Source organism: Uloborus diversus, chromosome 2 (assembly GCF_026930045.1).
Source record: "Uloborus diversus isolate 005 chromosome 2, Udiv.v.3.1, whole genome shotgun sequence".
NCBI lineage: Eukaryota > Metazoa > Arthropoda > Arachnida > Araneae > Uloboridae > Uloborus > Uloborus diversus.
The window spans coordinates 132,704,257-132,716,432 of record NC_072732.1 but is presented as its reverse complement, the minus strand read 5'-3'; the positions used below and the strand labels follow the sequence as shown (position 1 = coordinate 132,716,432).

Genomic DNA, 12,176 nt, shown 5'->3' with positions numbered 1-12,176 from the left:
TGCATTTATTTTTTACTTAAAATGGGTGTGTCCTACAAAGTTATAATCATTTTGTAAGACTTTGCAATCAACTGCTGAAAAGTGTAAATAAAGAGCTTCAAATAATTTGAACTGTTCGAGAGTCTTTGAAAATTATTTAAGTTTTTGAAATTCCTTGAAAAGTTTTTCAATTTTGGATCTTATCAAGAAAATAAAGTATGAATTGTCCAAATGGCTAGAATATTACTCTTCCGTTCTTATTTTCTGAATGTCTACACCATTTCTTTTAAACTGTTTTGTACAACTTTCATACTGTAGGGCATTTATGAAAAAAAAAAAAAAATGGGGGTAGGGGGAGTGATTAAAAACAAACTTCACTAAAAGCCGATATGAGCAGATGGCGGGGTGCTTCTCTTTTCTCCTCTGTCGTTTTTCCTCTCTGTCCATTAAGTTCCACGATTTGTTCAGCAAGCAATTTTTATTTTGTTTGACTGATTTGCAAAAGAATGTATAACTTTTAAAAGACTTTGTTTGCATATTTTTTTTTCACATTTTTGTAGTCTCAATTACCTAATGTAAGGCCTTAAAATACAGATTTTTTTTTTCAAAAATTTCTCGGGGGAAGACCCCCGGACCCCCTGAAATTATGGATGTTCTACATCCGACTTAAAGGGACACTCTCCTGTTATCCTTACCACTACAAGGTGAATAAGAAATTAAAATAACAACAGTCCAAACAGTGGAATCATTAAAAATCGAGACAAAAAGTCTTCTATGTTAACATTTGTATGCGTTTGGTGTGTGTATATATACTATATGTGTGTGTGTGTTAGGGCAATGTACTAATCTGGGCCCCTCCCGAAAAAAATTTCTGGATACGGGCTTGTAATTTTTCCTAATATCCATGTTAGTCTGAGATTTAAATAGCTTAAAAAATTACCCCTTATCCTGTTTTCAGTGCTAAACTTTAGCCCCCATAACATCTTTCATATTAATAAATTTAAACAACTGAATCATGTCCCCTCGGTCTCTTCTTTGCTCAAGACTGTACATTTTTAGAATTCTAAGCCTGGAATTGTAGTCTAAATGAGAAAGTCCATTTATTAGCCTTGTAGCCCTCCTTTGAACTCTTTTCAATACATATATATCTTTCTTAAGATAAGGAGACCAAAACTGAACAGCATACTCCAAATGAGGTCTTACCAAACTTCTATATAAGGGCAGAAGAACTTCTTTAGATATGTTTGAAATAGATCTATTGATAAACCCAAGCATCTTATTGGTTTTGTTACTAGCTATGCTGCACTGTTGACTAAACTTTAAATCCTGACTTATTAATACGCCCAGATCAGTAACTTTTTCTGACTGACTAATGACTGAACCTTGCAAGCACACTTATTTCCATGCCCTAAATGTAGCACTTGACATTTCCCAACATTAACAGCCATACCCCATTTATCAGCCCGCTCCGTAATATGATCTAGATCCTCTTGCAGCTGATTTGCTTGTTCTTCATTATCTACAATCCCCATAACTTTGACATCATCAGCAAAACATTGATGTTCCCAGAAATATTTTTATGAATAAGAAAATATTACAACTTCGTCGTGAATGTGACAAGGGGAGGGGAGGGGAGAGGGAGGTTAAAAGTGAACCTTTGTGACAAAGGAGGGACAAATGTTAGAAAAAGTGTGGAATCATTTATACGGACGGCTCCTTGTGTTAATTTCAACACTACGTATGATTTTCAGTTATGAAATTTAACTTAAGTTCTGAAATATTTCTGATATATTTAACGAATTTCACTACTATTGTATAAATATACATATAGTTTTTAACTTCTGTTTCATAAACACAAATAGAAATAAGAACTCATTTTTTCACAAGTTTTATTGCACAACATATAATTATGATATACTTTTAAAATATTCAGTTTTTTCAAGATACATTTTATGCCACTCATTGACTAGGTAAAAGAAAGGTTTTTCAACACCTTTATTTTCTTTCTAGAAGAAACAATACAAGTTAATCTTAATATAAACAATAAAAACAAAATCATTAATATAGTTTTACAATGAAAACAAATGTAATTATGGAATTATTTTTGAAAAGAATGAGTTGACAGACTCTGAAAGTAGGGAAATGTGGGGCAATGTGAAATATTGGGGCAAAGTGAAATGGTAAAATATTTTCATATCTTACAGAGCCACCTATCTAGCAATATTTTAAATACTCTCTGAAACACATAGATGATCCCAGTTTAAAAAGTAAAATGTTCTAAAGATCAAGTTATATAATTATACACATCATTTTCAAATTTAATACCCATGTTGTAATATTTTGAGGTTCACCAAAAATATTTTTGCTATTATAAAATGATAAATATTTGGAAATTAAAATTTTAGTTGAGATCTACTGAAGTCTAGTGCAGTACTTATTTAGTTGACATAATAGGCATGTTTTGATTTTGAATATTTAATGCATTTTGTTGAGAGCACACAGGGCAAAGTAACATAAATCTTTAGTTTACTGATTCATACATGTATTAAATCCTTTAGGTATTCATTTATTAATGCACTCTTGATTTATTTATTCATTACTTTATTCACTGTATTTTTTTCTGATTAATTAATTAATTTATTTATTTATTTATTCTTTTTACATTCATTTGTTTATTTGTTCATTCAGATGACGCAAAATATTTTAAATAATAAAATGTAAAATATTTCATAGGAATTTTCTTTATTTTTCACTTAGCCCCATACATGTGACAAAGTAAAATATTTTCATTATTTTTTAAAGGTACCCACAAATTTACGGCCAAACATTAAAAATAATATTTCAATGCAATTATTATTACAAAATACATTGTTCTTTCTTTACTTACTTTAATTTTTAAAAGAATTTTCTAACTTTTTCAATTTGAAAAAGGTATCTTAAATATTTTTACTTCGCCCCACATCCCCCTTTATTGATTAAAATGTTACACAAGAAAAAACACGAAATTTTCTCGAGTAGAAAATGCATATGAAAAGTCATAGAAAATGTAGAGAGAAGATACTTTTTTTGTAAAGAAAAGAAATGATCCTTCTCAAAATGTGAGGAAAATATAAGAAGATTTCAAAAGGCAAGTTGATCAAGATCAACTTACCACTAATTGTTTAAGAAATTGATTTCAATAAAGTTTTGTCTTTGAAAATTCAATTCTACACTCTAAATTTTTTGTTAAGATTTTAAAATTCAGTTAGGGAATTGCAGAATCATAATGACAAGGATTCTTTGTTAGTTGTAGTTTACTTCTTACACTAATCTTTCCCCTAAAAATGCATTTAAAAAAAAAATATGCACTTGATTTTATTTATTGAAAAAGAAAAGAAAAAAACCCCACATCTACAGTGGCATGCAAAAAAATGTGAACATTCACGTTGTATTCAATAACTTAAGAATTATAATTACAATGGTAACAAAATTTTATAATACATTTCGCTTTTTTTGAACAATCATAAAAATAAAAAGCATACTTGAAATGAAGAAAAATAGTTTTTACAATAAACAATCAGCAAAAATTGCTTGGTCAAAAAAAAAAGAAAGAAAGGAAATGGACAAAGAATTTTAGGAAAAGTCAATAAAACAAAAAAAGCTTACAGCAGAACATTCAAAATAGTGTAAATTGTTTTTTCGAGCATAGTCCTGAGCAATGGGGGCGTTGATCACCCTTCTTTCAACTAAATCCGATTTGGCTCCAATCAACACACCTAAAAGTAGGACAATGTTAAAAAAAAAAAAAAAAAAAAAAAAAAAATTATCAAAGTATATTTTATTCCAAAATTAATTCAAGTAACTTCATCAACAACAACTGAAATCTGCATTAACTAAACGTAACTCTGCATCCATTTGCGCTATATTAAAGCCAAAAAAGGATATTTTGAATCTTTTTTTTCTTTTAAACTATGCATGCAGTGTATTTGGCTAATCAATTTATATTTCTTTCATATGCAAAGGAACAATGTATGTAGCAACCAAATATTTAACCACAGTTAATGGTTACATAAAAAGAAGAAACAAAATAAGAGATTTGAACGAAAATGTCAAACAAATGTTGCACCAAAATCATTGTATTTTGTAAGACTTTTGTAGAACAAATAATAATAATAATAAGTAGCAGTATACTTAAAAATAAGTAGGAGACTGGGATTGATTGAACCTTTTTTGACAAAATTGCTTTCTGTGACAGTATTTTGGTCCTAGAATATTTGATAATATACCTTAGCTTATCCTTAGTTATCTAGCTACAAGTAGACAGGGGCGGCAAATAGGGGGTTCAAGAGGGGGCGGTCGCACCCCCAATTTTTTTAAGCAGAATGATACAAAATGGGTGAATTCAATTTATGTAAATCGAAAATCAATGTTCATTAAAAAAATCTCGCTGGTTCTCAGTAACTATTTGATGAAACTCGACACATTCCCAGACTAGAAAAAGTGTTTTTCGGTTTTTGGATGATGACTTAGAAATTCACGAAGTATTTTTCGGCCTTTTCACGGCTAAATATTTCATACTTGTGTTCCCAGTGTAACGATGGTATGTCCAATATGAGAGGCTCGTACAAAGTGGTGTGGCTGCATGGTTTTCTCAAGAAAATTCCTTGATATTATATATTTACTTTTACGCTCATTTTTGAGTGTATGTTTATTTAATGAGTGTTCATCGCTTTCTTTTGCTAGAAACACGTTTCAGCTGCTCAATACATTATCTGCTTTCATAGAAACTTCTTAAAAATGCATGTGCTTATTGAATTAAAAAAAAAGAACATATCAACAAATATCTTTTATGGGACTCTATAGTTATGCAATCTCGAAGTGACAAGGGATGGTCTTCAAGAGTTAAAACCATAAAAACCTTTCTCTATAACTTCAAAGCAGTAATTTGACGACTGTGAGAATTATTGCAAAACGATTCTTTCAATGGTGGAAAAGCTCATGCCCTTCAGCATGTATGACTTCGTTTGATTTTTTATACAATTTGTTTCTATTGCGGAAAGTGTTTTAAAAAATCTTTACTCTATCAAAACATCTTCAATCCGCCACACTTAATTTTCGGACTATTCAAGCCACAGTTCAATCAACAATTCATCTGCGCGTTCATACTACCATAGTTCAATCTGCAGTTGAAATTGAAAATAGATTTTACATAGATGCATACTTCAATCAATGGTAAAACGTTTTCAAAAAAATTTTCCTCCGAGCCAATTTTAAAAAGGCGCTAAAAAAAGAAAAATCCACATGATGAACTGAAATTAAACACTGATTTTTTAATATTTTGTATGAAGTAATAGATTATTTTTCGAATAAAATTAACACAAGATTTGATGATAATTATTCTTCTACATGGTTGGCTCTATATTATCTGGATTGAATTTTTTGAAAACGAAAAATTAAATGTTTCAATTATGAGTAAAATTTTTAGCACTAGGCAAGAAAAATTACAGGCAATATACTGACAGACCGGTTATCACATCCAGAGACTGCAGTTCCGTCCTTGTTGTGGACTCTTCAGCCTGGAATAATGAATAACAGAGCTGGTGGTAGATGACATCTCATTGAAACTGAGAGCGCCGACGAGACTAGATTATTCAATGATGAAAAATTAAGCTCCTCGAAATTTTCGAAGTTGCCTGTGTGATTTTGAAGAGCAAGACATAAAAAGTGTTTTCATACATAACTTTGTTACTTCAATTATTTTTTAACTATTCCAATCAGCTCAACTGGTAGAGAAAAATTTTTGTTAGGTTAGAGAAATATTTTCGAAACACAATGGGCAAAAGAAAAAAAAAAGAAAAAACCTTTTCCATTTAGCTGTACTGGCAAAACAGCACGACACTGGGCACGGATAGTAAGACGATTCCCTGCTCTTCTGAATTCCAAAAAACATGCATTAAAACTTTTCCAAAAGGTATAAAAACTTCAGTATCGAGATGTTTTGTATGATAACTTATTAGAAAATGAATCAAAATTTTAATTGCTTCTAAGCACTAGTTTTTATTTATATTAAACCGATTTTATGACCACTTCCTGTTAGCTAATGTGTGTTTGTTACCACACTGTGGTAATACATATTTAAGAAACTCAACCCCCCAAATGAAATGCTGAAATGCCGCCCCTGCAAGTAGATGAGCTTATATTGACAACACCTGCATTACAAAAACAGCCAGAGGCAATTTAAAGCAATCAGAGAAATTGTTGCAACTGATACTATGCCCGGTGCAGATGAAACAGTAACTAGGTTAAGTTGAAACACTAGAGACTAAATAAACAATGGGAATTGTATTGTTACAAATATTTATTTAATGAATAAAAATTTCATATAATGATCTTTGATCGATATTATGAAAGAAAGAAATAACATTAATGTAGTTCTCAAGAACCAATTAAAAAAATTGAAAACTTATAAAACCTGATGAAAATAATGCAAAAACTTTTTGGTAACATAACATTTGAAACAAAATCTACATTGCTGAATAAAATTCTCACTCATAACATAAATCAATTAGCATCAACAACAGTATAAGGTTCAAGAAATCGAAAAAGTTTGCTCATTCTATAAACTTAAACAAATATGCAACAACTTCTTCTTTTTCATCATCATAGGAAACTAATGATTTTTTTTTTCACTGTCTCCCCACCCATTATCTTGCTGGTGATTTAGGCTGGTGGTAAGCTTGGTAAGCTTTGATGAGTTGATGTGAAAAGACTTCAGTTTTCAAGGAATTTTATATATACACTGGTTTCAACACTTCAACTGCCCCCCCCTCCCCCCTCCAAAAAAAAAAACAATTTCAACTGCACTTGGTGCTGCTTTTAAGAAAATACACACAAAATTTTAAATAAATAAATTAGAGTTAAAAATACATCATTTTACTGCATTGATCTTTATCTAAAACATTGTTAGTTACAACTATAGTTGGTCCGACCCTAACCTGGTAGCATTGTGAAGACTACACAGATCCTAAACGCTGCTAGATGTACTAGATCCCTTACGATGATGCCAAGTTAGGTTTGCCCCGAATATAGCATAGTTTTGGTTTAAAATGTAAACAAACCTCAAGAAATTTATAGAATGGCTCTGGTAACTCGGCGCTTGATCTCGGACAAGTTCATTGAAGTTTGTTTTGAAAAAGGAGAAATTCTTAGACTGGTGCCATGCCAACAGTTGTTATCACAATGCAGACCGGCTTTCTTTTTTTTTTCCAGCAACATTATTGTCACATTTTTGAAGGCAAAATTATGCATAGACTAGGACAAAAATATCCAAGGAATATTTACAGAGAACCATTCATCCACATTGACTGGAAAGCAACATGTTAATGAATTCAATAATACTATATAACATTTTCCGGTATTACATTTAGATTTTATAATGTAGACATGTAAAAAACACTCCCATTTGTGATGCAGTACATTTTTATTTATTTATTTTTAAAAATCACACATTTAATACATTATGGATTGCATCTGAACGACAGTTTTAGATTATTTCTACCTCAAAATTTTTACATGGAACTATCTTTGCAGTGATAGAGAAATATAAAACTTACCAGGAATAGTCAGGTACTTTCCAGTATTTCTGACAATATCCAGCCACTTAGAACAGCTGTTAAATGAATTTTCATTTGTCAAATCAAAAACTACACAAACTAAAGACGGATGATGCCACTGGAAAGATAGTTTAAAGCTAATCAATATTTCATAAGAGTTTTAAAAAATAAAATTTATACACTTAAATTCGTTAAAAAATACAACTAAGAAAGTGCATAAATTTTTAGAAGATAAGTTATTGAATTCCATAAAAACAAATAACATGGAAGGAAAAAAACATATCTTACCATTTGCACTTGAAAATCCATATAAGTATCTTTTCCACTTGAATCAAAAAATAGTAATTCCTGTAGTAAAAGAGGAGATCAATAATAGGTACATTCAGACACATAGAGATTAGAATTGAAAATTTATTGAGAATTGTATTGCTGAAAAATTTAAAAATGAGATTTGAGTGACAAAATAAAGATCAAAATAAAAGAGAAAAAAATATTTGTAAAAGTTAATTGAATAAAAGTTTCTAAAAATAAATTAAAACTAGCATATTCGTAAAAAAAAATACTAACACATGTTAATTTATTTATGAAGAAAAGTTGCATGCTTAAAAATATGGTAAAAAAAAACAAAAAGTACCCAAAATATTTTATTTGCATTATGCAAAGTTAAAGAACTACATATTTGTATTTAGATTCGAAACTAAGTGAACGGAAAATCCTACTATTAACAATTTAAGGTTAAAGGTTAAAATATAATGTATATTACAGTCAGAAAAGATATATTTTATCAAATATGCTTTGTAGGATTTAACGAAATACTTCAGTACACTTAAAAGTATGCAGCTGAGTAAAAAAAAAGCTTTTTAAAAGCATATTTTATTTTTTGTAAATCTTAAAATGTCATTATTTTACAATTTTATTTCTGGTTGAAAAAACATTTAATCAATTTTTATCCATTAAAATATACAAAAAAAAAAATAAATACATAAATAAATAAAATAGAACATGCACATCTATTTAAAACACATAATTAACTATTTATGTAAAAATTTGGAAGTAAGAGCAATTCTTAAAACTGAGATAACAAACAAAAGTTACTAACAGAAAGAAATTCTACATACCACAGCATCATCAGTATCAGGCATACTTATTATTTTTGTTTTGATTTCTATTCCACAGGTCTGAAAATATTGAAGGGGGAAAAATCAAAAATAGGAAATAGTTTTAGATTTTATTTATTAAACAATCTACAATTTTAATAAATATTAAAACAATAAACACATGGCAAAAAATCAGATGTTGGAAAAAAGTGAAAAATGAATGTAATGAAAATATATGTAGATAAATGTACTTCCTAACAAACAAATAAATATTATTGATTGAAAACATTATGGCAAGCTCATTTTAAATGCTTTTGTAAAACTACATTTAAAATAGCTAAGTTTTATAAAAGCTCTGGGATTACATTTCAAGTTTATAAAATTATTTCTGAAAAATAAATGAAAATACGTATACCATTATATAATTTTTCTGAAATTTTTCACTATCATGAAGAAATGTGTGAAGTATTGCTGATTTGCCAACGGCAGGATCTCCTAAAAAAAATAAAGTGCTTAATCAATGTTTGTTATTTAAATTTAACAAAACATAAAGATTTTCCTTTCTTTTCTTCTTTTTTAAAGAATTTTGGCAACAGTTGTATGCCCCCTCTATAATTATTCAATGCCCTCCTAGGGAGGCATGTCCCACAAATTGGAAACCACCGACTTAAGTTTTGCATAAGAACTACCGAAACCTTCCGACCAAGTTGATTTCCAAAAGGAAAAAAAAACATGCTAATTTGCATGAGTTATCATGAAGAAGGAATATTTAAGGCACATGAACTGAAAAAATAAAATAAATGAATTGCTGTTTGTCTACACTCCTCTCCCTCCTATTTTTACCACGTGGTGAAAAATACATGATCTTTGCTATGATACGTTAAATTCAAAAATGAAGACAGTTTTCTTCATCACCCACATAATTTTTGTGACACACATTTGAAGTCTGCAAGAAATGAGTACATTCACATGCATGATTAATACTAAAAAAATTATAAGAAATTCAGCAATTGTTCATTTCTTTCCCTTCTTGGCATCAGGAACATTCCTTTTATAGGGTTCAGCATTTGTTCAATTAGATAGGGGAAGTCCACAAATTGGTGCCTTTTTTAAGCTTCACATCACTAAAACAGAGGAAACCAAATTTTTCTATGTCAGTTTCATATGTAATCCTACTTCTGACGTCATTTTCTGTTGGTCCATGAAAATTACTTTACTAATAATGTTCAAATATTCTGGATTTTACGTTGGACCTTTCCAGAAAATATGCTTAATATGTTTCTCTAAGAACAGATGAAAACCATTTTCTCTATATAAGACTCATATAACCTTTTTTTCAAGATAAATTTTTTAAAGGTGTTTAAAGCCACTGTGGAGCTCTTTCTTGCTCTGTTTGCAGTGAGTTGTAGGACAATAGTGTTTCCTCCACTCGTTTGATCACCAAAATGTTTCTTTGAAACATATTAAAACATCTTTAAAATACAAGAACTTCGTTTCTTTATGAGACACGGTATTTAATTTTTTCTGGGAAAAATAAAATTGGTTGCCTCATTTAGTAAGCAGAGATTTGTGCTTCTTATAGCTTTTAGATTCTTTGGATTTCAACTTCTCCTGCATTATCACACCATGCTTTTACAATAGGACTGGTTTCAATTGGTTTCTGCGCATTTTTTACCAAAAGAAGAGGCATCTCACAATTCAAAGTATTATAACTCTAAAATATTTTTTATTTGAAATTAAAAACCAAGAAACAAAGTTAGCAAATAAAGAAGTAAATGTTACACATCTTTAATAAGGAATGAATTAAGAAGTGAATAACAGCCATTCTATTTTCTTGTTCATCACCGTCCCATTTGAACAAAAAATGACAAAATTGTGTAAAGCCTAAGCAGTTGATTCTTTATTTATTTATTTATTTTTTTAAATGCCAGACAACTTCACTTTATGTTAATGATTGACTTACAGAATGTGTTGTATCTCATCTGATAAAACTGTATGTGTTGTATTTCATCTGATAAAACTTTCAAATCTGCATATGTTTCCTGTATTTTAACTGAATATTATGCTAATGGTACAGAAAGCAACATATTTTCTTATGTAATAGTTGTAATTTTTAAACTCCTTTTGGAGAATTAATACGTAATCTATTTGATGCATAAATACAAAAACATCCGTTTCAGAGTTAATGTTATTACAGTATAATAATTCAAGTTCCTCAGAGCAAAAGCCTATAAATTCGTTATGTCTGCATGCAAATATAAAATCACAAAAAATGTTTCAATCCAGATAGCATAAAGTACAAAAATTGGTACCAATGAGCAGGGTTGCCAGACGTAGTATTTTTGATACTACGGTAGTATTTTTTCACCCCAAATTAGGGGCGTAGTATTTTTTATAGTATTTCGCTAAAATATGGTTTATATGTGATTTTTTTTTATTTCGAAAAAAAAGAGAGACAAAACAAATTACAAAGTTCAGATATTTAAAAACAAAGCAGAAATGTTGCCAATTTGAAGAAAAAAAGCGGTAAAACAAGTAAAAATGTAGTGGAACAGGAAAAATGAAACAAATAAATATATCTGTCTATCAGTGTTAAGATTCATATACATATATGTATTCGGTAATACTGTAGTTTTATAAAATGTAATGTAGATGGCGCCAAATGTAGTATTTTTTCAGAAGAGGTGTAGTATTTTTCTGCTTCAAAAATCTGGCAACCCTGCCAATGAGACTGACCGCTTTTTCGCCACTACAACAACAGAAAATTTAACAATCTAATACCACATTTCTTATAATCATGACAGGATTTTAACTATAGATTATCGTTTTTAAACATTACTTCATACAGAAAGACATATGGGACGGGGGGGGGGGATGAAACACTTAAATCCTATGATTGCACAAAAACAGAGGGATTTTAAAATTCTGAGTGAATTAAATCAACGCCATAAATTACCTAAGCCAAGACTATTTGAACAACACCGAAACTGAAACATTTAATTTTACACTTAGCAAAATCTTTGCACTCCAGGGTTATTAGATAAAATAAGGTTTTGTATATCGTTAGACTGACAACGTTTAGTCGTGTTTATTAGTCATCATAATTTAGAATAATAAACTTACCAACGATACAACACTTCGCTCTCAGGATATTTGGCACCATCACGCATCATAGACTTCTGGTTATATATTTTTTCTTCGTGAATTTAATTTTCTTCACCTGTAGTTATTTTCTTCTTACATACTAGTTTCCATGTTTTTTCAACCAAAACACTGCTTTGTTACTGTGGGATGATGTTACTAAGCAACGAGATATAACAATGCCAAATTACTTTAACATGAAATTTTGAACTGAAATAGAAAATATTGATTTATGCAGTTTAAAATAAGTATTAAAAAATCAAATCATAGCGTATTCAATATGTTCAAAACAAAGGTCATTTCATTAACTATTCTAATTTAGATTATTCGAAATTTAATCCGTAACTTGTTACTGTGTTGGCAATAA

At 29.6% G+C, this 12,176-nt stretch overlaps 1 protein-coding gene across 1 annotated transcript; it reads right to left on the bottom strand.

Annotated features, from left to right (window-relative positions):
* Positions 1–1,852: 1,852 nt before the first annotated feature.
* On the bottom strand, positions 1,853–11,993 carry LOC129217348 (intraflagellar transport protein 27 homolog). The gene is made up of 7 exons (XM_054851631.1): positions 11,792–11,993; positions 9,084–9,163; positions 8,690–8,749; positions 7,860–7,919; positions 7,572–7,689; positions 3,625–3,734; positions 1,853–1,985 (listed from the first exon to the last, which is right to left on the bottom strand). Exons 1-7 carry the CDS (start codon positions 11,829–11,831, stop codon positions 1,887–1,889), a joined length of 567 nt encoding a protein of 188 aa, XP_054707606.1. The 5' UTR covers positions 11,832–11,993; the 3' UTR covers positions 1,853–1,886.
* Between the last annotated feature and the right edge of the window lie 183 nt (positions 11,994–12,176).

Bases quoted from the DNA above. Each gene is read 5' to 3' on its own strand.
- LOC129217348 (XM_054851631.1), bottom strand. From the start codon at position 11,831: ATGGTGCCAAATATCCTGAGAGCGAAGTGTTGTATCGTTG. The intron at 8,750-9,083 runs GTATACGTATTT...CAATATTTTCAG, and splicing joins TTCAGAAAAATTATATAATG to ACCTGTGGAATAGAAATCAA. The intron at 3,735-7,571 runs GTAAGTTTTATA...TCCTACTTTTAG, and splicing joins AAAGTACCTGACTATTCCTG to GTGTGTTGATTGGAGCCAAA.